At 37.8% G+C, this 27,686-nt stretch overlaps 1 protein-coding gene across 1 annotated transcript; it reads right to left on the bottom strand.

Annotated features, from left to right (window-relative positions):
• Window positions 1–2,532: 2,532 nt before the first annotated feature.
• LOC149165934 (aquaporin NIP2-1-like) lies at window positions 2,533–6,615 on the bottom strand. Its single transcript, XM_089429986.1, has 5 exons — window positions 6,454–6,615; window positions 5,423–5,647; window positions 5,138–5,332; window positions 2,866–2,927; window positions 2,533–2,761 (listed from the first exon to the last, which is right to left on the bottom strand). Exons 1-5 carry the CDS (start codon window positions 6,613–6,615, stop codon window positions 2,533–2,535), a joined length of 873 nt encoding a protein of 290 aa, XP_089286112.1.
• Between the last annotated feature and the right edge of the window lie 21,071 nt (window positions 6,616–27,686).

The following is a 27,686-nucleotide window of genomic DNA, read 5'->3' as shown; positions in this document are numbered from 1 at the left end:
TCCATCCTCTTCCATAGCCTTCCATCCTCTTCTATATTTTTGTCCTAGAAATGATGTCAAACTATTTTCTAGGTTCAATGAAACCACAAAAGGTATCAATTTTATTTTTTCAACATTCCTCTACAATGATCCTAAGCATAATAAGGTGGTTCATAGTTGAGTAATATGTCCTAAACCTACCTTGGCCTTTAACATTTTCACCATGTATTTCTAGCAATAGGTTAACCTTCATTTTCCAAAATATTTCGATATAGCATGGATAATGTGTGGCTAAACATAATGGTCCTATAATTAGAGGGAATGCTTTTATTTCCACTTTAAAAGATGGGCACAATGAGGCTCTACATCCATTGCTTAGGGAAGCCCTACTTCTTTTCGAAATTGAAGATCTTGTGTACATGAGGAATGAGTAGAGGCCCTTCCATTTTAAAAAATAATCTTGGTAGCTTTCAATATCCTCAACTTTCCCACGAGTGAGTAGATTAACCCCAAACTCATTGTCTTCCAAAAAAATATTATAATCTATTATAGCGCCACTCAAATGGTGTTTATGGCTTTAGGCAATTCATTAAGGTTTTTGAGATAAGAATTTTGGTTCTCCGAAGGAATCATATTACTTTTTTAAGTTTTAGGAATTACAGTTTTCCTCAAAAACCGTATAGGATTAGATTTAGAAAGGTTTAGCATATGCTCTTTATTTTTATTTATAAATTTGGTTTTTGTTTGTTTGTCAAGTTGTTTGTGATTCTCCGGCCTTGATCTATGGCTTGAGGAGCCGTGACCCAGGGGTATCTAAACCATCAATGTCACCGGGGGATCGCATTGGGTCACACTAGCCCTACACTGACTGTATTTTTTAGCATGTGTCCTCCCCCTAAAACAGGGCACAACCAACCCTTGTGAGTTTTGATCCTGGGTTGCCTTGCTGACGAGGCCCATCCTTATTTGATTGTGCTAACAGAACTTGACTCTTTTTATTTATACAATGTCTTTTTTTTCAATGACGTTTCTACGCATTTTTCAGAATTTAAATATTTGTTGGGAGAATAATTAGTCACCTTTTTAGCAATTTTACAATCATCATTATACGAGGAATTGGTGGTTCTATTAAATTTTTTATATGGCACATTGATAGAGAACTTGTTAATGGAAGTGGAGAAGGTTGTAGTAAAATTATTATAGAGGTTTTAGATATTATCCTTATAAGCTAAGAGGTGTAAATACCTATTTAAATCCTTGAAGAAGAGATCCATTTTACTTTTGTCAAAAAGAAGGTGTCTTTAATCCTCATATTTCTCTTGCGTTAGGGTTAAAGGTATCCGATCAAAGCTCATTTAAGAAGTCAAAATTTACAATTTGGCTAGAAATAGGGATATTAGTCCATGATCCACACCATTACTACCAAGCCAATGAATATAGATCATCTAGTTGAAATTCTTCTATTCAATTATACAACTTCAAATTATAAAGTCTTGAAAACTATAAAATTTGACAAGCTCAATAACAAATAAATTATCGGTCAAAGGCTTCATATTTTCTTTTTGTATCTACTAACTAAAACAAGGTTTTCAACTTGCCAAAAAAAAATATTAGGGCTGAATCATTGCTTAAAAGAATAACTTGATTAGTTGGAATTGTAATATTAACATGAAAAGGAAAGATATATTGTCTTATTTACAATCATTAACATATAAACATATATTAATATGAAAATAAACAATTTATATTATTAATTTTAAATCATAGAAAAATTTATATAAAGAATAACCAATATGATTGTTAATTGAGTTTATTTTGAGTAATTCTAAAAAGTTGTTAATTGAGTTTATTTTGAGTAATTCTAAAAAGTAGTTAGATGTTCCAATCAAATTCAATTACAGCACATTGTAATGAGTTCATAATGAGTTCAAGCCTTGTTTTTGAACCTGAATTTGTTACACCACGACATTATTTCATTCTCACATTCTCACCATTCATTATTGTAAATACTATCTTAATTTTATATCAAAATATAATTATGTTTGCACTCAGATAAACCTTTAAGACGCAGCTTCGTTGATTATGTTTGAACTTAAACATTCACTGTTGCCCAACATAATTAGCAATTTTGTTTTATTTTATTTCTTCTCTCCATACATATATATATATCCTAAATATAAATATGAATAAGTGATACATATACAGAAATAAAACGCTTATATCTATATGATAAACAATGTGTCAACCATCTACATCTATCTTTTATTGTAACACATGTAGTTTTAAATAATTACAGTCTATCATGTTTTAATAAGCTCAAGTTCAACTGGACGAGAGCTGTGTCGACAAGACCAACAAACATCCAATAGCCAAAACAAAACCAAATAATTGGATCCAAACATTCCATCGCTGAAAATGTCAAGATACTTACGGGTAAAACGCCTACATTATATCATATACAATGGCAGATTTTCAATCCTGATATTTAAACTCCAGTCCGAGCTCGAAAGTGAAGATTCCTGTCTCAAAAAACTAGCTAGTAATGAGAGATTTTCACTCCTCAACTTTTAGACTCCGGCCCGAGCTGGAAAACGAAGATGCCCGTCTCAAAGAAATAGCCTGCAAAGGCTTCTCTGTGAGGCGTATGATACTATATGAGCATGCGCCCATAAGTGTCCCGGTGATGGGACCAACGAGGTATACCCATATAGCTTTGTAGTTATTGCTCACTATGGCTGGACCAAGAGACCTCGCCGGATTCATTGATCCTCCAGATATTGGTCTGCCAACAACAGTAATTTTACTCAATATCTTCCGTTACAAAAAAAATAGATGAGATTTAATTCATAATAAAGCTGAAACAAAGGTCGAGGCGAAGCAGCTCACCCTGCAAAGATAGAGCTTATCATCACCATCGAGCCAACTGCTATCCCTGCAAGCTCTCCTATCTGCATGATTTACAATCAAAACAGCGGCTCTGTCACTATTGAACATTTAATTGTCCAGTATGGACACATTAAAGGCTCTGGGGTGGACTGCACATTTGCAGGGCATTCAGAAGATAAATGCATGGCCAGTAGATTGGTAATCTGTTATTTGATATGATTTAAGGCAAAATTATAAAGTTAGGAACTTAAATCGAAATTATTATTATTATTATTATTATTATTATTAAAATAATTTTAAAAATTATAATAAATGATTGGTTATATATATATATATATATATATATATATATATATATATATATATATAACATTGTAAAAAAATATTATTTTTATAATTTTAAAAATAATTTTCACCATTTAAATTATTAAAATTAAATTTATTTTAATTTTAAATTTATAAATATCCATTAACTTTAAAACCATTAAAAAAATTTCGTATTAAGAAACCATATATGTTAATTTGCTTTATTCTTTCACATTATTATTATTTATTATTTTCCTATGTTTAATCAAATTGTCCATGATTAATATGATAAGGGGAAGTGGCTGGTGTGAACATTATTATTATTTATTATTTTCCTATGTTTAATCAAATTGTCCATGATTAATATCATAAGGGGAAGTGGCTGGTGTGAGATAGGGTCTAAAGTATTTCACACTTGGAAAATGGAGATGGTTAGGGCACAATCAAGTCGGTTAATTATATTTTTCATGTTGATTATTTTTTATTTCGTTAGTTAGGTCTTTTTTTATATTTTATTGTTAATTTTTATAGTTGTAACTTGTCATTTAGGGTAAAGAAGGAGAATAATTTCGAGAAGATGTTAAAAATGAGAAATAGGTAAGGAAATTTACATTGGATTGGAATTATTATTTATGTTTTTTTTTTTGGCATTTCCAATCCTTTTGATTGTTGGTCTATTTATATTTTGAGGAGTAAATGGTTTTTTGAATTGTTATGTATAGTGTTGTTTTACGCGGTCATTATATGTATCACTCTTTGGATGCTATCTAAAATTTATTTTCATAAATGAGTTTTGGTTTTATATTTAGTTTCTCTAGTTCTCTAGTGCACTCTTCTACATTGGGAAGCAACTTACCATGCTCATAACCTCATCCTTATCTTAGAGTCCAATTGGTTGTAGAAAGTGCTCAAAAGTATTAACCTTCCAAAGATTTGTAAGGAAACAAAACAAAAGTATTAACCTTCCAAAGATTTGTAAGGAAACAAAACAAGTTGAGGAAAGAAGATGCAGCCTCATTCTTCTCTTAGAGTCCAATTGGTTGTAGAAAGTGCTCAAAAGTATTAACCCTCCAAAGATTTGTAAGAAAACAAACCAAGTTGAGGAAGGAGGATGCAATAGTTTATATTGAATGGAAGTTGTTGGATACCAAAAGTTAGAAACAAATGGACTAGACATAGCAAACACATATTGTAGATTTTATTAACAACTCAAAATCATAATGAGTAAGGTGCTTATGTGGCAATGAAAAATCCAATAATAAAATCCTTGTTAGTATAGATTGTATGTAACTGTAATTAAAGAAACTAATATTCTCTATCTTTATTTGTGTTTTCTATACAATAAATAAAAGTGAATAAATAGCAAATTTATAAATTCAACCAAATTTTTTATTATTTTTAAAAACACAAGGTCATATATTTCATTAACATGTTAGAAAGCAACTTCTTTAATTTGATATTCTTAAATGAAAATAAACATTTTATTTTAATTTTTAATAATATTAATATATATTTCTTCCTCACCTCTTTTATATATATATATATAATTTAATATTAAAATGAAAAATGTTTAATATAAAAAAGAAAAACAGATTACATCTCTGCAAAATAACCAAAGTTTAATGTATGATTCCCAGCTCAAATGCCTAATGGCTTTCGAGTCCCCAATCTACGAATGGGGTGGACGGATTTTGCACAAAAATTTCCCTGAATTGCAACTCTAGAGGCGAAGGGTATTTCATTCTTCAATTCTATGAAGAGCGCGGCGTTTTTTCCAATCCCCAGTTCTATGAATGGGCTAGACGGACAGAAAAAACCCTGGAAGTGGGAAGTTTTCAAAAAGATCAAAGGCTATAAAGAGAGTGAATAAATGTTAAACACTCCTTCACGGTAGAGGTAGATCACCTTGCCTCTCATGAAATCTTTTTGGGGGTTCTATGTACAGTATTTTAGACAAAGTAGTTACCGCACTGCTATCGGTTGCAACTGCCGAGGTGACGAACATGAGCACGAAGGAAACCACGACTTCCATTGCCAAGGCCTGCAGAGCTGTCCCGGAAGGAATAGTTATACCCATGTTTGTTACAGGCTTAAACATAACACGGAGTGCAAAACACGCTGTTATTGACCCGCCCAATTGAGCTATAATGTAAGCCGGTACCTGCACATGATCAATAATCTACTGAGATCTGTGTATTCAAATTCTTGACCCAGACCAAAGGATTTGCTCAGATTGTGAGAAAGTAGTCACCTGCTTCCATGGAAAATGCCTTACTGTTGCAAATGCAATGGTCACTGCAGGGTTCATGTGAGCTCCAGAAATGTGGCCAACTGAATATATCATGACCGTTACTATCATACCAGAAGCCATAGAACCCGCAAGCTCCGACAGTAATGGCCGACTGCCGTGATCCAATATTGAGGAACCACATGTTACAAAAACCAGAATAAAGGTTGAAATTATCTCTGCTGTTATCTGCGAATGGATTCCATGGTAAAGAAATAATCAGACTAAGTGTTTTGTTAAGGTGTAGTTAAATTAAAATTGGTTGGCAAAAGGAGTAAAGGGTTAGAAGATAGGCAGATGAAGTGACCATGGTGAAGAGAGAAGAGATAAGAAGAAGCAGCTGAAGAAACATTTTATTCAGTCTCTTGTTCACATGTGGATGAGAGGGGAAGATTAGTTTTCAAAGATGAAAAGCCTTTCCTCATAGATATAAGGATTGTACAGTGTTGGATTTCAACTGAACTGTTTGTATGAGGGTCCTTAATCCCATCCACTAAAGTACAGTTTAACAAATAATTTGTTTATAAAAGCAGGGAAAAAATGTATCAGAGGAAAAAAAAAAAGAGGTTGGATTTCAACTGAATTTTTTGTATGAGAGTCCTTAATCCCATTCACTAAAGTACAGTTTAGCAAATAATTTGTTTAGGAAAAAAAGTGTTAGAGGAAAAAAAAAGAAGATAAAGGCTACAGACAGGATTCAAAGCTTAGTAAAAACAAATTGTAAGACATTTTCATCATATTCAATATATCATTTAAATTAAGACAGAAAATTGAACTAGTAACTTTATATCAAAACTACCTTAACAAAACCTCTTATCACATGTATCCAAGACCCATACCCATAAACAAAGCTTAATAATTTTAAGCATGACTTTAGAAAAAATTTATAGTAAAATTCACCATGGACGATTTTTATTCCGGATTCAAAGCTTAATAATCTCATAGTTAGATTAATATATATGACATGGAATAGCATATGGAACCGTAAGACATACCTTTCGAAGGAGAGTAGGTGGAACAAAATCCATGAAGCCGTTGGGGCAGTGTTTAACTTTTCTGTACAACGGGGAGCCTTCTTTCATGTTTGCAGCCTCCTGGTCTCCCATTTCATGGCCAGAAATGTTCATTAGCTGACCTGAACCGTTCTCGGCATCCATTTCTCTGAGATTATGAACGTATGTGTAAGTCAATAAAAGGGTTAAATCATATTAGGTTAATCTCTGCATATAACAGGAGGATGAAATGATAAAAAACGACTACGAACAACATATCACTTCCAAAAAAATTAAAAATCTCTGAACATAAAAAGTCACGAATCATGGGGAGAAATTACGATCAGAGAAGCTGTGAGATCATCACAGCAGATGTTGTATTGAAAAAGTAATATATTGATGTCCAGTTGCACGATGGAGTATGAAGGGACGAAGAGAGCTCTCCTAATTGCAGCTATATAACATGAGAAGATGGGCTTGTGGGATCAGAAGCTGGGGTCCGGTATGTCTATTTCAGGGAACCAGGGAATTTCGCAGTGAACACGCATCTGCCATTTACAACTATTCACTGATAAAGTTGATTGTTCAACAAAAGGGTCAAACAGGCCCGGGATAAAGTATCGTCCGATGTCAATTATTATACTGTATATATGATCCATATCGTGCATCATACATTCTCCATTTCATCTATATACCAGGACACAAACAGGTTCTGCCATTGCCATTTCTGCCCAGTGTGGGAAGAGATCCATATATGTACATCTGATCACACCGTAACAATGAAGTCAAGGAAAATTATACAGTTTCGGAAAAAAATATTATACTTTTAAAGGAATCATATAGATAAGATTGTGCAGCAATATATCATTTTGATCAAGATCATGGAAAATCATATGGGTTTAGAGAAGACCAAATTAGATAGTATTAGGTGAGATTCTGGCTCAGTTGCTGAAGTGCTTATGCACAACCATGATATTTTGGATATAAAATAGGAAAACAAAACGTTCTATGATTTGTTTTTTAATAAAACGCAATAATATATGAAAACTCTTTCTGAATTAATTTACAAAAATATCTTTTAAAACTTTGCTTCATTCCTAATATGAAACACCATCCACAAATATTAAAAACTCTTTCTGAATTAATTTACAAAAATATCTTTTAGAACTTTGTTTCATTCATAATGAAGACATAACATACCAACAAAATAAATCAAATCTTGACACGATATGTAATGAAATTTAACACTATACTAGCATTATGGAATCTCTCATTGCGTGGGTGTTCCCACTAGATAAAAACTGGCTTCAAAATATCATTTCCTGCTTTCTTGGAGTATAAACAATTATTTACTGTTTATTTAAATTATTGTGTCAGAGATGTCAAGTCTTATTAGTCCAACTAGTCGAGGATGGTTTTTCTTATCAAGGCGATTCCTGATCAAAATTGTTATTCACTATTAGGGAGAGGAGACAGGCTAAAATTCAATCAGTTTAGGGTTGGTGCGGTCTATACAGGGTGCTATCCTAAAATGATTTTGACGACTTAAGTACCATCTTAACTTTATTTTAACAACTTAAATATCCCTAAATCAAGTTTCTGAAACCACAAATCAAACCTAATAAACACAGATCACTTGACAAAAAAATTATCCGATCCAGATAAACCCTGATGAGATATTTTACGTAATTTCCAACGATTACTAAGTTTTGACATAAACGTCGAAACAGTCCAACCTCGTTGCTCCATATTCTTCCCTATCAATAGTTACTTATGCGGACAATCTTCTCCACTCCGCTACTAAAATTATTCCACCGACTGAACAGTGGAATTTTAACTATTGTGGTTACTTTTAATTCGTGTGAGCGAAATCTGCTGTCAGTCGGTGGGCGGGTCCTGCTTTTAATGAATCCGACAAGCAAACCGACACAAGACATGTTGCTCGACCAAATGAATCCTAGGTTAGGAAATGTACGAAGATTGTTCAGAAAGTGAAGCACATGGGTCACTTTTCACCTTTTAATTATCGTAAATATTCTTCTTTCCATATTAGTTTAGTATAATTTAATCATGTCAAGCATATTGCTAATGATATTATTATTCCATATAATTAACTTTTTTATAATTTAATGTGTCAAATTCCATATTAATTTTGCGTAATTAAATCATGTCAAGAATATCGATGTTGGTATTAGATTCAATATTGTCGATAATGGTGTTCTCAATATTATCCATTATGTCTTTTTGTAAAACATCAATCATGCATAAAATTATTTGACCTTGCCAAAGTAGTGCTGTAAGTTTAGAATAGTGCTGTAAGGTTAGATATAACTATTGATATATCTATAAATGTAAATATTCATATATGAATATATCTGTATATGTAAATGTTCAATGTTTAATTTTATGTAAAAATATATTTTAATATACACTAGCTTCTCTATAACCATTTTAATTATAATTTAAAATATAATAAATTAAAAAATCTCTTTCTAAGCATAGTAGCAAATTATTAGGATTAAAGTTTCTTTGGCGACTAAAAGGGTAGAGTTTGATGTAGATATAGTAGACTCCGAGCTTAAAATTTAAAATTTAATAAATAAAAAAAATCCTTTTCTTAAGAGTAGTAGCAAACTATTAGGATAGAAGTTTAGTTGTGTTTTTTGTTTTTGTTTGGTTGATTAAAAGGGTAGAGTTTGATTTAGATATAGTAGACTTTAAAGATGAGCGTTTTAAGTGGTATTTTTATTATTGACTTAGGGTTTATGTGCTCTATATCAAGTTTTTGGGACATGTTTTTGGCGATAATCACATCAAAATTTATTTGTCGATGTGTTTTGAACCAGCAAGTGTGGTTCATCGTCAGGGCAAGATGAAGAACTAGATCATGGCAACAAGTTAAATAGAGAGACCGATCATTCCAATGGCTAGAAAGAAACAACTACTTTTGACCAAAGGAAACGGGTACTAGTGCACGTGTGCCATTCTGTACATGTCGTACATGCTATGTTGAGGGCATGTGGTATTGGGTATGTGCATGTATTATGTGGTGTTGTGCATTGGGTATAGATGTTTTGTGTCATGTTGTACGCCAGGTGTAGGTGTATGTATTGTGTTATGAATTGGATGTAGGCGTATGTATTGTATTGTATACACTGGGTGTAGGTGTATCTGTTGTATGTCAGGTGTAGGTGCATGTATTGCATGGAGCTATATGTCGTCTGTGGTCGTATGTGTGTGATGCCCACTATGTATATGTGCACCTGGTTAAGGAGAAGGTACTGGGTGTTTGTCAGGTGTGGTAACCGATCGAGCGTGCGTATGAAATAAGAACAAAGGAAGAAGTAAGGATCGATAAAAGGATAAGTATCGGTATTTTATTTCAACTTCATTATATGTGTGATTTATAATTATTGTTTATGATGATTACATGTGAATTATGATTCTGGTTTATGATGGTTAAATGTGATTTATGATTTTTATGGTTATGTTTTGAGTTAACCTGATGTGATATTTTTATACATGATGCTAGTTTGACTTGTCGTGACAGGTAGTAAATAGGATTGCAAGTGTATCTTATTGACGAGATACCAATGATGTATGATTTTAAGTTATTTCAATTTATTTTCAATCTAATGGAAGTTATGTGCTTGGTACAGGAAGCATGAAAATGCCTCGTTGGGTGGTTAAAACCAACTACAAGAATTAGCAGCAGCAACAAAGGAATTGAAACATGCAACAGTATGTTTGTAAAGAACTTTAGGAATAGGGCCATTGTGGGACACTGGTACCGAATTGTGTACATTGATTTCCATGAGCATGCTATGACCGATATGATGGTTTTGAGGCAGATATATGCCTTGGTTTTTGTATCTTCAAATGTGAGGATTTCTTGCCAAGGGATGGACTACCCGTATGGGGGTGCTAGCAGAACTTGGAAGGTGAGTGACTGGACAGAAGGGTTAATCGGATTTCCCGAGGGACTGTGTAGCAAAGAAGGGAAGGCCCAGGATGGATTTGTTTTGGTCATGAGCATTGCTAGATGGAATCAGATCCACATTGGGAGTGGGCACTAGAACAATGAGCTAGTAATTGTTCATTGAAAGGACAAGTGGTGTGGGATTGCGGCACTAGACATGGATGTACCTTTGACTATGGCAGTAGATTCTAGTCTTCCTGGGAAAGAGGTGAATCCTGGTGCTACTTTGAGCGTGGAGATGTGAGCTGTTGGATCCCCTTGTTGATTGGTATAGGCATCCTATCCTTTATTTGTTGGTTTAGCGAATGTCCATATGTGTATATGTGGATTGTAAATACCATAATGAGTAGTATTATAAAGCTCTAGTAAATGGTATGCTTGTCATGTTTCAGTAGTGTTCATTTAAATACTGCGACGACCTATGTTATAAATCTCCATGGGTAGTATGTTATGTTTTCAATAGTATTGTTGGTTATAGGTGTCATTGAACACCGAGGATGGTGTTCCCCCAAGTGGGATGGTTGTGTAACAACCCTAGTGAAAATTCCATGTAAAAATATATAAATACCATGGATGATGGGACATGTATTCCAAGCTGAATGGTGGGCACGACATCCTAGTGGGTGTTCATTTGGTTTTTTATGGTTAAGGAAATTGGCAAAGGGAATGGCTAAGGCATGAAAGAGGCAAAAATGTATTTTGACACATTTATTTATGAAAATAATGGAAATTAGGAGAAAAGGAAGGTGAAAGGTCACAAGTTGCATGTGAGGAGGAAATTAAAGGAAAATAATGGAAAATGAAGAAAATAGAGGCCTCATTAATAAAAAGGCTTCTTAGGATCAGTCAGTTCAGTGTTGGAGCTCTTTCATTATTCTTTCTCTCTCTCTCTCTCTCTCTCTCTCATACCCTTGGGTACTTAGAGTTTGTTGGAAATAATACTGAGAGGGGGGGTGAATCAGTATTATCAGATTAGATAAAACTTTTCAATTTCATACTCAGAAATATATACGCGACTTCAGTTAAGTGAACCCGCGTGTACACGCGACTGTGTCTAATGCAACTAGCGTATATCCAGAGATCTTATGATTGAGTTAATCTTATCTTCAGTAAATGCATCAGAACATTATTAAGCATATTAACAGTAAACAGGTGCAGTATAACAGAACAGATCATCACACAAATGCCACACACATGAACACCATGATATAAGGTGGAAACCCAATGTGGGTGAAAACCACCTGCTGCAATTTGTCTCTTTCTTCTTTAATGAGAACTTCTTTTACAATGTACTGGTGCAGTCCTTTACCAGCACGCAGGCTACAACCTGCAGAGGGCTACAACCCTCTTAGCTCTTGTACTAGCCGATCCATTTACTAGTACGTAGGTGCCTACCTACAGAATGCTTCTTTACTCGTTTTCCAGCTGCTAGTGGAAGGGAGCTACAACCCCCTGGCTCTTGTACTGGCTGATATGTTTACCAGTACGTAGGTGCCGGCCTACGATCTACCCGGGACCACGTTTCATACATTTTCATACTGGATCCATAAGACAATCATCATTGTAGTACAACCTGCATCATTAATCACTGAAACACCCAATTCTGAATCACTGTAACCCTATCAACAATAACCAGACAATCATAGCAACAACCAGATCCAGCTCCATATTCAAATATCATACTTCACATTGTATACGCTACTTGGATGAACCCAACCTGCGTGTATACGCTCTTTTACCAAAGCCAACCCGCGTACATATCTGCAAATTCTAACTTATAACTCTGCAGCTATATCAGACATCAAAACATACCCAGATCATAATAATAAACATGCGTCAGTAGATCTGATCTATCCACAGGCAAACCATATGAAGATAATCATTCCAAGCCGTGAGATCTCGTTCCATCATTCATCATCCTCCATATGAGTGAAACCTTGGTTTAGATCACCAACCCATAACCAGCACTTGGATCTCACACTTCCTCAGATCTTCATCACTCACACACTCTTGCACCTTGATTGCACTGCATTTGCCTAATGATCTTCTCCTTATATAGCCTTAGGCCCTTTACAATACCACGGTCCAAAACCATAGTAACACAATACCATCAACTTCAAAACTAGGGATCAACACGTCCGTCGAGACGCCATGGTCCAAAACCATAGGCACAACTTCCAAGGACTAACCGCCATGGACCAAAGGTACGTTTTCACATACACGCGCTTTTACTGAAGCCAACCTGCGTGTACACGCGACTTGGGCTTAACGAACCTGCGTGTATGAATTGTCTTGGCCTGCTATACTCAGATCTGTCCTCTGATCAAGTTGCCATCACCTGTACCACCTGTACCAACCTCTGAGCACCTGTACCAACCTCTGAGTGAGTTGCCATCAAGGACAACACTTGAATCATAATGCCAATCTCCCCCTTTGGACTTGATGGCAACCACCACACCAAGTCACTCTCCCCCTTTGACATCAAGGGCAAAGGGCGAACCAAGATATCCTCTTCTTTGGTATACCTTCTGCTGTCCATACTCCCCCTGAGTACTTGCTGAAATCTCCAACTGTGCTCCCCCTTTGTGTATGCCAAAGTGTACCAATCTATCCATCCTGCTCTTGCTGAATTGTGCTGTTCATGCTCCCCTTGACTGTAGACAAGATCTGCAAAAGATGTTCTTCAAGAAGAACAAAGACTTATACACCATAGAAGACCTTCCTATCACCAAAAGACTCAATACATACATTCATCACCCAAACTAGTGGGGATATACCAATATTGACTCATCCACCTAACCATGTGGAGATACATTAAGAGTTTACTCATCATTCATCCCAGGCATAGTGGGGAAACCAACACAGGCCGTTACATGACCTTGACACCATAAAAGAGATATCACAAAAGAGATACATGCTGAAGTTTCTGAATGGGCTCCAAGTTGTATCAATCCATCCATGCTCCCCCTGAGTAGATGCAAGTTCTAGGACCAGCAATTCATTCAAGACCATGACTATCATTCATCATATATGATCTGTACCATCAGCCTGCAATTCCATTCCTTTGATTTAGCTTCATAGACTTTATCAACAACTTCTAACCATAATGCCAACAATGCATTATTTGAAGTATATGCTCCTCCTGAGCCTGTGCCAACTGTAGTTAGATCTGATCATGCATACATCAGTAATAAGCATCAAGATCTCATCATCATCAAGTTAGGATTAAACACTTCTAACATCTTACAAGTATCAAAACATTTCCAAACATCCTCAGCAGACTGTAACTGTTAACCAATAGAGCATATATTGGACTGGATCATATCAGACCCCTTTTCTGAGTCTGTCCCCACTGCTTTTTCAAAAACTGACATATACGCGACTTTGCAGTGTGAAACTCGCGTATATACGCGGATTTACTTCATGAAACTTGCGTATGAGAATTAGAACACTGAAGTTTTACATCTTCAGCTCCCCCTGAGTCTGTTATGTCTGTGCTGTGCTGAGTACCCTGTGCTGTGCCACATCTTTCTGACTGAACTTCCTTTTTCTTCCATATCTTCAAGCATGTTGATGATTTCTTCTTATCATGAGCTTTGTTCCTGCAATCTCTTGCTTTATGTCCAAACTTGTTACATGCATAGCATCTTACATGTTTCATATTCCTCCTGTAGCAATCAGCAGCTTTGTGGCCAAACATATTGCAAGAAAAACAATATCCATTAAAGTACCTCGAATGTAATGATCTTTCTGCATGATGGTCTTGAAACCTTCTTCTTCTACATGTGGCTGCAACATGTCCAAGATTATGACATACATAACATTCAACATTATTCAGTGGAGGAAATAATCGTCTATCACGTCCATAGTTAGGAGTAAAGAATCTTCCTTGAGGAATTTCTTTCCTTGGTTGTTCCTTGTTGGGCATTTCAGATTTCTCATTAGAGTTTCTTGCCTCACCTTGTGAACTAGTTTCACCTTCAACATATCCACGAAAACCAAGACCAGTCTTGATAGCAGGAGATCTTTGACTATTAAGAATATCATCCAAGACTTTAGTACTATCTTGAAATCGTAAAAGCTTATCCTTTTCTTCTATTTTACCTTTCAAGATATTTACCTCAACTTGATGTTGTTCTTCCTTTTCAAGACATTGCTTCTCCAAGGTCTCTTCAGCTTTCCTTCCTTCATCCAATTGATGCCTTAGTTTGAGGATCTCGTTTTCTTGCTCTTTATTCAGTGCTAGCAGCATTTCTCGAATTCTGGAGGCACATTCTAACTGATCTTCTAATCTGATGATTTCTTCCTTGAGGGCATTCTCCCTTTTGCTAGGTAGATCTTGTTGATCTATGATTTGATCTGATGCTTCATTTGCTTGTCCATCTTCAATCTGAGATGCTTCAGGATCTGAACACTTGCTTCCACTCAACGGCAGGTTGTCATTTTTCTTTTGAGCTGTCTTCTTCTTCTGACGTGCTTTCTTCCCCATTGTTCTACGAATCTCCTTCAAGCGATCAAGCTTCTCTGAAGGACCAGCTCTGATACCAATTGTTGGAAATAATACTGAGAGGGGGGGTGAATCAGTATTATCAGATTAGATAAAACTTTTCAATTTCATACTCAGAAATATATACGCGACTTCAGTTAAGTGAACCCGCGTGTACACGCGACTGTGTCTAATGCAACTAGCGTATATCCAGAGATCTTATGATTGAGTTAATCTTATCTTCAGTAAATGCATCAGAACATTATTAAGCATATTAACAGTAAACAGGTGCAGTATAACAGAACAGATCGTCACACAAATGCCACACACATGAACACCATGATATAAGGTGGAAACCCAATCTGGGTGAAAACCACCTGCTGCAATTTGTCTCTTTCTTCTTTAATGAGAACTTCTTTTACAATGTACTGGTGCAGTCCTTTACCAGCACGCAGGCTACAACCTGCAGAGGGCTACAACCCTCTTAGCTCTTGTACTAGCCGATCCATTTACTAGTACGTAGGTGCCTACCTACAGAATGCTTCTTTACTCGTTTTCCAGCTGCTAGTGGAAGGGAGCTACAACCCCCTGGCTCTTGTACTGGCTGATATGTTTACCAGTACGTAGGTGCCGGCCTACGATCTACCCGGGACCACGTTTCATACATTTTCATACTGGATCCATAAGACAATCATCATTGTAGTACAACCTGCATCATTAATCACTGAAACACCCAATTCTGAATCACTGTAACCCTATCAACAATAACCAGACAATCATAGCAACAACCAGATCCAGCTCCATATTCAAATATCATACTTCACATTGTATACGCTACTTGGATGAACCCAACCTGCGTGTATACGCTCTTTTACCAAAGCCAACCCGCGTACATATCTGCAAATTCTAACTTATAACTCTGCAGCTATATCAGACATCAAAACATACCCAGATCATAATAATAAACATGCGTCAGTAGATCTGATCTATCCACAGGCAAACCATATGAAGATAATCATTCCAAGCCTTGAGATCTCGTTCCATCATTCATCATCCTCCATATGAGTGAAACCTTGGTTTAGATCACCAACCCATAACCAGCACTTGGATCTCACACTTCCTCAGATCTTCATCACTCACACACTCTTGCACCTTGATTGCACTGCATTTGCCTAATGATCTTCTCCTTATATAGCCTTAGGCCCTTTACAATACCACGGTCCAAAACCATAGTAACACAATACCATCAACTTCAAAACTAGGGATCAACACGTCCGTCGAGACGCCATGGTCCAAAACCATAGGCACAACTTCCAAGGACTAACCGCCATGGACCAAAGGTACGTTTTCACATACACGCGCTTTTACTGAAGCCAACCTGCGTGTACACGCGACTTGGGCTTAACGAACCTGCGTGTATGAATTGTCTTGGCCTGCTATACTCAGATCTGTCCTCTGATCAAGTTGCCATCACCTGTACCACCTGTACCAACCTCTGAGCACCTGTACCAACCTCTGAGTGAGTTGCCATCAAGGACAACACTTGAATCATAATGCCAACAGAGTTTTCTTGGAGCACTCTTGGCAGGTGTGGCATACTTGGATTCTTGGAGCAAGAAGGCAAAGGAAGAGAAGGAAGGTGTAAGAAGGCATCGACATCAACAGTTGCATCATATTTTCTTGCATGTATTGAGTTGCATGTATGATTTCTTCACTAGTTTTGGTATGTATGGAAAATGCATGTGGTTTCTTGGTTTTGATCTATCATTGGCATGGAGGATTGCCTATATTGACAGTGGATTTCCTAGCCTTTCCATTTCCTGAATAGTCATGGAGATTGTGGGATTGTTTCCTTATTGTGTTTTGGTTACTTGTCATGTTTCCTGAGCTTTGGTTGACTTATTAGTTCCTAGAAGCCTTGGTTGGACAAACACTTTGGAAGCCTTGTAATGGATTGGGTTGAGTTACTAGTCCTGGAAACCTTGGTTGGACAAATGCTTTGTAAGCCCCGTAACAACTTGGTTTGAGTTACTACTCCTGGAAGCCATGGTTGGACAAACGCTCTGGAATGCCTTGGTGGGTTGAGTTACTAGTCCTAGAAGCCTTGGTTGGATAAACACTTTGGATGCCTAACAAGATTTGTGGGTTGAGTTACTAGTCCTAGAAGCCTTGGTTGGAAAAATTCTCTAGAGCCTAGCAATAGTCGTGGGTTGAGTTACTAGTCCTGGGAGTCAGGTTGGAACAAATGCTTTGGAGCCCTGGATGGCTGGGATAGAGACCAATCTGATGATGGTTTTTTGATGTTTGACCATGAATGGAATCATCATTTGATGGGTTGAGGTGGATGGAATTTGGAAGCTCTGGATGTGTTTTGATTGATGTGTTCTATGAGATCCTGCATTTATGCTTGGAATATGGCACGTGGGTGAATGGATGAAGAGAGATTTGGCTCAGCCATTCTATTGTCGGGTGGAACGTGAAAGTCCCATCCCAGGTTTGGATTTTACATCATTAATGAAAGGGTATTTCTCCTTGTATCCCTATGAGAATTATGATGGATTATATGTGGTTTATATGGCTATTATTTCATTGGTACTTTTGTCCCTATTATGTTGATTATGTATGTATTTTATGATAGTAGTTATGTATGGCTCCCATCATGTTCTTACTTGTTATTGAATGATCAATGTGTCTATGACCTAATGGATGAAATGGTAGCTAATGTGATAAGGAGACAATTCTTCATAGTGAATCTTAGATAAGTATGAGACCCCTATACTCATATATGTTATTTACACTTGTAGGTTGGATATATACTAAGTGTTTGAAAAAATGTCTCTCATGGCTAGTAGGGGTCTAGTTAAGGTCTTGATCATCTCGTTTCTTTTGCATCATTGTTTCCCTGTCATTTTCATGATTCTAAGCATTCTTTCCATTATGGGCAGTAACCTGGGCCCTGGGCCTGAAAAAGTGGCTCAAATCCCAGAGTCGTTGGCATATCACTGACCATTTTGGTCCACAATCGCTGGCAGGTAGGCCTATGAGAGTGACTTTGGGTTTTTGGTCACTCCCTTTCCCATGGCATGAGAGTGACTATAGGCTAAGAGGTCCAGAACAGGAGTAGGACCCAGGAACAGGTTGTCTGAGTGGGTGACTTGTCTTTTGAGGGTTTTGTTGATGATGTTGGATGACTGTGTGTGATGTTTCACTGATTCCATTTCATTGATTCATATAATATCATATTGGCTTCTCATCACATGTTTACCCTAGCTGGCTGATTGCTTGGGTAGATGTGGGAGGAGGGTCTTACAGATTGCATGCACCATTGGTTTAATTTAGATGATTTTACAACTAATAGTACATTGTCCTCGAACTCCAATCTCAACTGGGTCTTTCTCTTATATGACATGCATGAGTTTATTATGAGTGAATCTTCAGTTTACTGGTTAAGTAGTGCAGGTTACACCCCACTACTAGATCTCCCACTAATTCCTCCATCAGTTGGAACTAGTTTAACTGAATTTTAACTAGGTAAACTAAATTACATAATTACAACTCAAAAGAACTCAACCCGGGCCCCTAAAATTTAGGAACGACTCTACATGAATCTAGATAGACTCGCAACTTGAATGAACTAAGTCATATAATTCAAATTAACTTAGTTAATTATTACAACTTTCTATGTGAATTAGAATTACAATTTCGTTCATATTTAAATTCAAGGACAAAATTAGATTAGGATTTTCTTGTTGCATTTTTTCAACACTCCCTCTCAACAATAAAGGGATTATCTGCTACCGTGATCCTACCTCTATGAAACTTGAATTTGCATCTTTATAATGCCTTTGTGAAAATATTTGCATCCTACTCCTCTCTAGGAATGTACTCCAGCAACATGATTCTCCTCTGCACACAAACTCGTAGATGGTGATACCGAATGTCGATATGATTAGAATAATCATGAAAATATGTGTTCTCGGAGAGTTTTATACAACTTTGATTGTCATAGTAAATCACTGTAGGATCCATCTATTGACCAAATAACCCAACAAAGATCTTCCTCATCCAGATAGCCTCACATGTTGCTTGACTATCAGTGATGTACTATGCTTGTGTTGAACTGAGTGAAGTTGATGTTTGTTTCCTCATGTACTAAGAAACTACTACTGACCCAATACTGAAGCTTCCCCCTGATGTGTTCTTCCTGACAGATGGACTTTGTGCCCAATCTGCATCTGTGAAGCCTTCAAGCTTCACTCCCTTTGTCCATCTAAACCAAAGACCAAATTGAGTGGTGCCTCTAAGGTATCTCAACACATGTTTAGCTGCCTTCCAATAAAATTCGGTTGGCTTAACCATGGCTTGAATAAGTTGGTTAAGTGAAAAATACATTTTTGGTCATGTGTTCACCAAATACATAAGTGAACCCACAAGTCATCTATAAATAGTAGACTCCACTACTTCACGTGAAGTAACAATTTCCTTCCTCCAATTACCTGCTAGAGGAGTCTCCATGGGTTTCTTTCTCTCCATGTGGAACTTTTTCAAAATATCATTAGCATACTTGCCCTAAGGGACAAACAATTCCTCATCTCCTTTCCACACTTCCATACTAAGAAAGTAATTTTGAGCCTCAAGTCCTTCATCTTGAATTCTCTTGCAAGATCCTCTTTGCAAGATTTTATCAACTTCTCATCACCTATCAGAATAAAATCATCAACATATAATACTATAATAAATAGTTTACCTGCAACCATAATATGTAAAGATTTGTTTTTGCATCACTTTAGGTGAAGCCCAGCCTAGTAAAATAACTGTAAATCCTGGTGTACTAAGCATTGGGTGCTTGTTTTAGTCCATATAGTGCTTGCTTGAGTTTGCACACATGTGAATCTCTGTCGAAGGTCTCGAATCCTTTTGGCTTCTCAATATACACCTCTTCCTTAATCATACCTTGAGGAATTATTTCTTCACATCCACCAAATGTATCTTCCATCCCATCTACGCTAATAGTGCTAGAATAGATCTGATTTATGAGTACCTTGCTATTGGAGAAAAGGTCTCATCATAATCAATTCCCTCCACCTAAGAAAATCATCTAGCCACAAATATGGTCGTTTGTTTCTCCACACTCTCATATGCTACTTGTTTTACCTTGTAAAGCCATCTGGAACTTACCACTGACTTGTCTTCTAGTCAAGGGACAACTTCCCAAACATTGTTTCTGATAATGGATTCATACTCCTCAACCATGGAATCAACCCATATTGTCTTCCACACTACTTCCTCAAATGAGGATGGCTCATTGTCTACACTCTTGCTCATCAGATCCATGTAGCCATTATATTGATCTAGTGACCTCCTCTGCCTGCATTGTCATGTGGGTGCTCCCACATTCTCTCTAGCATCATGCATCAACCTGTGAGCCTCTATAGTGTGCTTCCTTCAATATCTGGAAATCTTTGCATGAGTGGGTGTTTCCACTCTCTACTCCTCTACATGTGGCTGCTTCACATCATCTTGAGGTTCCTTCTTTGGAGATAAAATCTCCTCATCTACATGTAACTGAAGCTCCCTCTCAAGAGAACATCTCATGGTCTTCTCTTCATCGAAATTCACATCTCTATGAACCATTGTCATCCTATTGGATGGCAGGTACACTCGATAGTTGTGAGGTGTATTAGTGTACCCCAAAATATACCCAACTTAGCTCATGGCTCTAGATTTTTCCGTGCATCCTTGGTAACACGACAATAGACTGATGAACCAAAGATAACGAAGTGTGCCACATCTGGCTTCTTACCTGACAAAATATTCTTGTGGTGTACTCATCTCCAAAATTCGATGAGGCCTTATGTTCTGCAAATAAACAACTATGTTGCATGCTTCAGCCTACAAGTGTAATGGTAGTCCTTGATCATGTAATGTCACTTGTGTTGCTCCCACAATGCTTTTGTTCTTCCTTTGAGCCACCTCATTTTGTTGTGGGTTATGAGATGCTTCTTGAATTCATTCGACACATATTCTACACCATATCTCTTCTTAGAAATTTAATTTTCCTACAAGTATCTTTCTCGACAAGTGCTTTAAATTCACAAAATTTAGTGAACATTTGATCTTTCCTTTGCATGAAGAAAATACAACACTTATGAGAAAAATCATCAACAAATATTACATAATACCTATGATTGGCCATGCAGGCTGTTGAGAATGGTCCGCACACATATGAGTGAACTCTATCAAGGATCACTTGTCCTCAATTGTCTTTATCATGAAAGGAAACTTTGATGTGCTTCCCTAATGTATAGCCTTTGCATGTGTTTCTCTGCTCTAGTGTACCCTTGGGAAGTCCAGTAGAAATTTGTTGCATGATCTTGAAAGCTCCATGGTGCAAGTGACCCAATCTTCTATTCCACAACTCACTGATGTCTCGACTCTGCACCTTCTCTGCTTTAGTCCTCAAAGTAGCGTAGTCTTATACATCCAATTTGTAGAGGTTCTTCACTCAAACCCTGATCCGCTTCACTTGTCCTAAGGCTATGTGATGAAGGAAAGCCTTTCCCTTGCTAAATATCACATCGTAGCCATAATCCTACAACATGGCAACTGAAATCAAATTCTTCTTCAAACGTGGAACATACATGACATCTTTTAATGTGAGAGGAGAGTTGGACTCCCTCTGGAAGGTAACAGTACCGATGTTGGTTGAACTATACCTATCATCATCTCCCATCTCGATGTGCATCTGGAGGTCCTTCTCCTCCAAGTCATTGAAGAACTCTTTGTTGTCGGTCATATGGAATGAGGCTCTACTATCCAGGTACCACACATTACCCATCATCGATGTCACCATGCAAGCGATGAGCATGAAATCCATTTCGAATTGTGAAGCAATAGCTTCACGTGTCGCTCCTTCCGAGACATTGTTATCAGCCTTGTTGTGTTGTCACTTTGTGGCACACTGTCCCATCTCGTGATAGTGAAAACATTTAATCTTCGACATGTCCTTCATCTTGCCACCCTGATTGGAATTTGATTTGGAATGGGATGTCTTCCCCTTCTGTTTCTTCGCCTTTCTAGCTAAGGCACAATTCTCCTCATTATTGTTCCTAGATGAGGATCCATCCTTGGTGTTCCACAAAATCTCTTCTTGTAACAAGTTAGACCACAATAGCTAACACTCTAGTATCTTCTCCCTCCTATTAATTGAGTCATGGTAGTTGTGCCAACTCTTGGGAAGTCCTATAAATTCTAGGATCACCAAGTCGTCTTCAGAAACGATGACACCAGCAGTTCAAAGCTCATCTCGACTTTGGGTGCACTTGGTTAAGTACTCCGATATTGTATGGCCCTTCTCCATCATGATATTTTTGAGCTTGTGCTTCAGTTACATCTTCATGTGGTCACTAGTATTATTTTGAAACAGGTCTCTGAAGACCTTCCACATTGCAAATCAAGTTTCGTTTCCATGGAGATTCGATACAATTTGATCTTGAACTCCTTCTAGGATAATCCTTCTTGCCTTTGCCACACACTTTCTCCACTCTTCCAGATCCTGAGCATTAGCTAGCTTAGGAATATGATTTTCTATGAATTCCTTAAGATTGTTGTCTTCCAACACTACCTCCATTCTGTCCTTCCAAGAAACATAGTTCGAACTACCCTCAAGAGAATATTCAAGTCTCAATTTGTATAATGAAATATTATTATCTTTGAAGTATGATACTGCAAATTCAATTTATCCTACAAAAGACAAACCTCTATTCTCCTCTTCTATATTGATTTCATGTAACAACCCTGGTGAAAATTCCACGTAATAAAAGTAAATAAAGGAAAAAATAATAACCACGGTTGATGGGACACTTATTCCAAGCTGAATGTTGGGTAAGACATCCTAGTGTGGGTTTTCATTTGGTTATTAATGGCTAAGGAAATGGCTAAGGCCTTGGAAAGGCAAAATAACATTTTTGGCACATTTATTTATGAAAATAATGGAAATTAGGAGAAAAGGGAGATGAAAGGTCATAGGTTGCATGTGAGGAGGAAACTGAAGGAAAATAATGGAAGATGAAGAAAATAGAGGCCTCATTCTTAAAAATTCTTATGAGGATCAGTTGGTAACCTTTTGTCGATTCAACTTTGGAGCTCTCTTATTATTCTCTTGAGTCTCATACTCTTGGATACTTAGATTTTTGTTGGATCATTCTTGGGGGGTGTGGCATAGTTGGATTTTTGGAGAAAGAAGGAAAATGAAGAGAAGGAAAGAACAAGAGGACATTGAGATCAACAACTACAATGGATTTTTCTTGTAGGTACCAAGTTGCATGTGTGTTTTCCTCACTAGTTTTGGAATGTATGACATACGCATGAAATTTGTTGGTTATGATCTGTCATTAGCATGGAGGATGGTTGGGATTGACAGTGGATTGCCTAGCCTTTCCATTTCTTGGATAGCCATGGTGATTGTGGATTTGTTTTCCTTGTTTTGTTTTTGTTGTTTCTCATGTTTCCTTAGCTTAGGTTGAGTTATTAGTCCTGGAAGCCCTAGTTGGACAAACGCACTAGAATCCCTGTAATAGCTTGGGTTGAGTTACTAGTCCTAGAAGTCTCACTTGGACAAACACTCTAGAAGCCCCTGGTGGGTTGAGTTTCTAGTCCTCGAAGCTTTGGTTGAAAATCGCTTTGAAAGCATGGTAAAAGTTGTGGATTTAGTTACTAGTCCTAGAAGCCTTGGTTGGACAAATGCTATGGAAGCCTTGGAAGGTGTTGCAACGGCTATAACCACCCTCCAAAATTTTTCCTTAGCTTCGTTTTGGAGCCTCCTTACCAACCTTTCATAGTAGAATGTCTTGTCTTGTCAAGTACACAAGCTTAAGTGATTTTCTTGCAGAATGAAAACCTGTCCATCAAAGCTTGTTACATCCCCCTCATAATTTGTTTCACCCGATTTAGTCCAGCTGCAAGCTGAGCATCTGCCTTGAGAAATTGCATAATTCTAGAGGGCAACCAACCTTCCCTCCAGAAATTGCGCAGTTCTACCTCGCAGCCTGTTGGGATCCAGAATTGCGCAAATCTGCCTATCATTGTTCACTAAGAAAATTGCACAATTTCTCCCAACAGGGATTCTCAGCCTAGAAATTGCACAATTCTGGGTAGCAGTCAGTTGCTTTGCCTAGAAATTGTGAAATTCTAGGTAGTAGTCAACTGCTGTGCCCAGAAATTACACAATCCCTCTGGGAAGCCAGCCCAACTCCCTCCCAGAAATGTGCATTTCTTCCTCCCAGTTGAGCAAACTATTGCGTGTGTAGTTGAGCGAAACTGATTTGCATGCATGGGTTTCTCCTCCCAAGGAAACATGCAAAGGCATCCCTTGATTTAAGAATCTATTTTTAGCAGCTAGAGGTTACATGCAAGGATCATCTCAGAAACCTCCCGCTAAGTGTCACTTTTCCTAGATTTGTGGCATGCACGTCACAACCTCAATCTTATCAAAAATCATCAACTAGACATTTTAGAGCTCATTTCTCACATCGACCTTGCAACTCTGGCATCCTACATTGCATCTAGGAGTTGTCAGCACATTCAACTTAGTTGTCTTGGGGTAAGGCTGCTGCTCATGAATTGTGTTGTGTTTTTGTCGCTTTTTGTGTTTCCCTTTGTGTGAGTGTTGTCTGCTTGATTTCAGTAAGCACTTGCTATCACTTCCATGCATACTAGCTTGTATTAGCACCATTTCAGTTTTCGTTTGCATCTCATTGTTTTCGCATGCATGATACTATTTTGCATGGATGGTCGTCGTTGTAGCGACTTGCTTCACACACATGCATGCTTTCCCATTTTCCAAATCTTGCACTCATTGTTTACTTGAATGATCATTCACTCTCATTTGCACTCATCTCACCATGCATTCAGACTTCTCATGTTTTCAATCACTTGTCAACCAGACTAGGCTGCCTTGGCCCAAACCGTGCCTTGCCCGGCTAGCACTGCGCATTTCCGGAAGTGAAGGCTCTGCCTTCCCTCTAGAAATTGCACAATTCTATCTAGGAACTAACCTCCAGGCTTGCGTTGTGTAATTATTGGAGGTAGTGTCCCGTTGGCTGCAGTTACTGCGCAATACAATTTGCTTGTTACATGTCACTGTTGACTGAAATTGCGCAATGCGCAGTTTCAGTCCTCAACAGGCTAGGCTGGAATATGCATTGCTCAGTTCTAGCAGTCAATCAGCCTCCTGATAGCCCAGAATGTGCCTTGCGTAGTTTTGGTAGTCAGTCTCCCGACCTCTCGGTAGAAATTGTGCAACCTTCATGATCAGTCACATATGTATGTTGCAAGTTAGTTCTCAAGTTTGTTTTGGTTTTCGACTGACAGATTGCTTGCCGTGAGTGTTGCCATGTCTCCAGGTATCATAGGTGTTCATCTACCTCTCAGAAGCATAGGTACAATGGGTTCCACGAGAATAGAGTCAAAGGACACAATTGAGAGCACAACGTGGGTTGCAGCCAAGAAAGTTTCTATGAGCTTTCCTACCTATGAAGACATCAATTTGTTTGTAGACAAGGACATCAAGATAAGATGGCAACAACATCACAATGATCAATGTCACAAAGAGCAACACCATCAACATCAACAAAATGTAGCACACCCGCATGCGATGAATGTAAGAGGAACATTGTTGATAACATAGAGGTGGAACAAAGTTGTAAGCTCAAGAAAATCCACTTTTGATGAAAGCAACTTTGGAGATTGAGGTTATGAGGTGATGGCACGACAAGATGATCGTATGAGAGCAGAGAAAAGAAAAGAGAAGGAGTTGCAGGTGATGAAGCAACAACTCAAGGAAGAACAGGAGCTACACAGATGAGAGAATGAGTTCCAGCAGGAACAGGTACAACAGTGGGCGCAACATGAACTCACAGATGAAACTGCACCTGTACAAGTTATAGATCTATCCTAGCAGCTGGCACGGAGCAGACATGGTGAGAAGTGTTCTTGATCACATGCAAGGGAATTCAGCAACATGCATATCATTGTGCGCACACATGTAATCTAACCCATTTGGCACACTCACCGAGGGAAAGACAAGAAGAAAGTCCAACTGGAGTTGAACATGCAGTTTACAGTTGATGCACATGACCACTAGCACACACTGGAAGATTAGCATGGACACTATGCATCAGTGTGTTTTCGGTTCGTCCGCACCCAAGAAGACCATGCACATGTTAGCAAACTTGTTGGATGGAGGAGCCACACCAATGCACCAAGATGCAATGAAGGCAAGAGTTTTCTTCAACAAGATGTCACCATACAGTGCATGCACAACGTCACGGACGACCAAGCTTGGCATCAGATCACCACCTTCACCATCACAAGCATGTCAAAGAGTTGGTCTCATCAAAATGGACCGAGTGTCATTGATGTCTTGCATTGCTTGCTCAATCCATTTTGTCTCACATGGACACATGTGCATTGTAATGTAATGTCTTGTTAAGTGGAAGTTCAAGTGTCGATAGTTGAATGTAACCATCATAGAGTAGATGAAGAGTCATGAGGGTAGATGAACTATCACAAAGGGGAATGTCAAGGGTCACCCCACCCTTTGCTATAAATAGAACCTCATAACTCATTGTAAAGGCTTTTGGTCAGCCAAGCTTCCGATAAGACTATCTTGGAGAGATCTTGGATAGTATTGTAATGAGCCTTTGCTTCTCCACTATGCAAAGCTAGTATATCTCTTTGGAGGAGCAAGCGGTTGTGGTTGTAACGTTCTGTTGTTGGAACTAGTGGTTAGACATGGATGTATTATATGACTGGAACTTACACTTCTTAATATAATAGAGCCAACATGTTTCATGCATATGTTGTATTGTATTCTATGCTATCTGGTTTACTATAAATGATATATGTATTTGTTTTCTCATGCATGCATGTATGGACTATCCTCTATAAGTATGTATGAATATTTCTTAAATGTGATGTTGGTTTAACCATCACTTTGGATTGCTCACTAACTTTCTTTCCATCTTTTGATGCATCTTCGCTCATGTGTTCCCTTCCAAGCTGCATACTATTATAGGTTTCCAAGGGGTGCACTCACCTCACCCTCAGTGTGTTAGAACCTCTCATGCACCTTCCTTGACTTACTACAGCTATCACACCCTTGCTACCAACAAGGACATGTTACTTGCCTCTATGAAAAATCACGATCAAGGCATTACTGTATGACCCACTGTTGGGACTCCTACACCAAACGGTTTGAGGTCTAATTGGGACTTCTTATCGGGGACATCCCATGACATGTTGGCCGGTCCAACACCGTCATCATTTTGGTGCTAGAAGGAGGGCTAGATGATAAGATGAGTCCCCACATTTGTTTTGAATCTCTACATATCTATCATGACTAACTACAAAGTTGCTCTTTCAGAGTGTATGTCTTATGGAAATGACTCCATTATCTCAAAAAAGCTCTCAGATAGCTTGTCACATAAAACATTTGATGGTGGATGCCACGTAGCCTTGGTTAGGCACGTGGTCGGCATTGTAGGCTCATGCAAAAGACATGGAATATTTGAAGAGTACATGACCTGTGCGTTGTTCATCTACATGCTTCGAGGGCACCCCATGCACTGGTGTGCCACATTGCCCGAAAAATCTATTCATTCTCTTGCTCATCTGGTTGCAGAGATAGACCATGCTTTCAATCACTTTAACCATAAAGCACTCGATCAAGAAATTTTGAAATTACAAAAAGCACCCGATGAATCCATTGAT

This window comes from Pinus tabuliformis, chromosome 5_1 (assembly GCF_031772625.1).
Source record: "Pinus tabuliformis cultivar Carrire ecotype Pingquan chromosome 5_1, CPIR1, whole genome shotgun sequence".
Taxonomy (NCBI): Eukaryota; Viridiplantae; Streptophyta; class Pinopsida; order Pinales; family Pinaceae; genus Pinus; species Pinus tabuliformis.
Note: the sequence above shows the minus strand (reverse complement) of the source record. Positions and strands in the feature narration are given on the sequence as shown.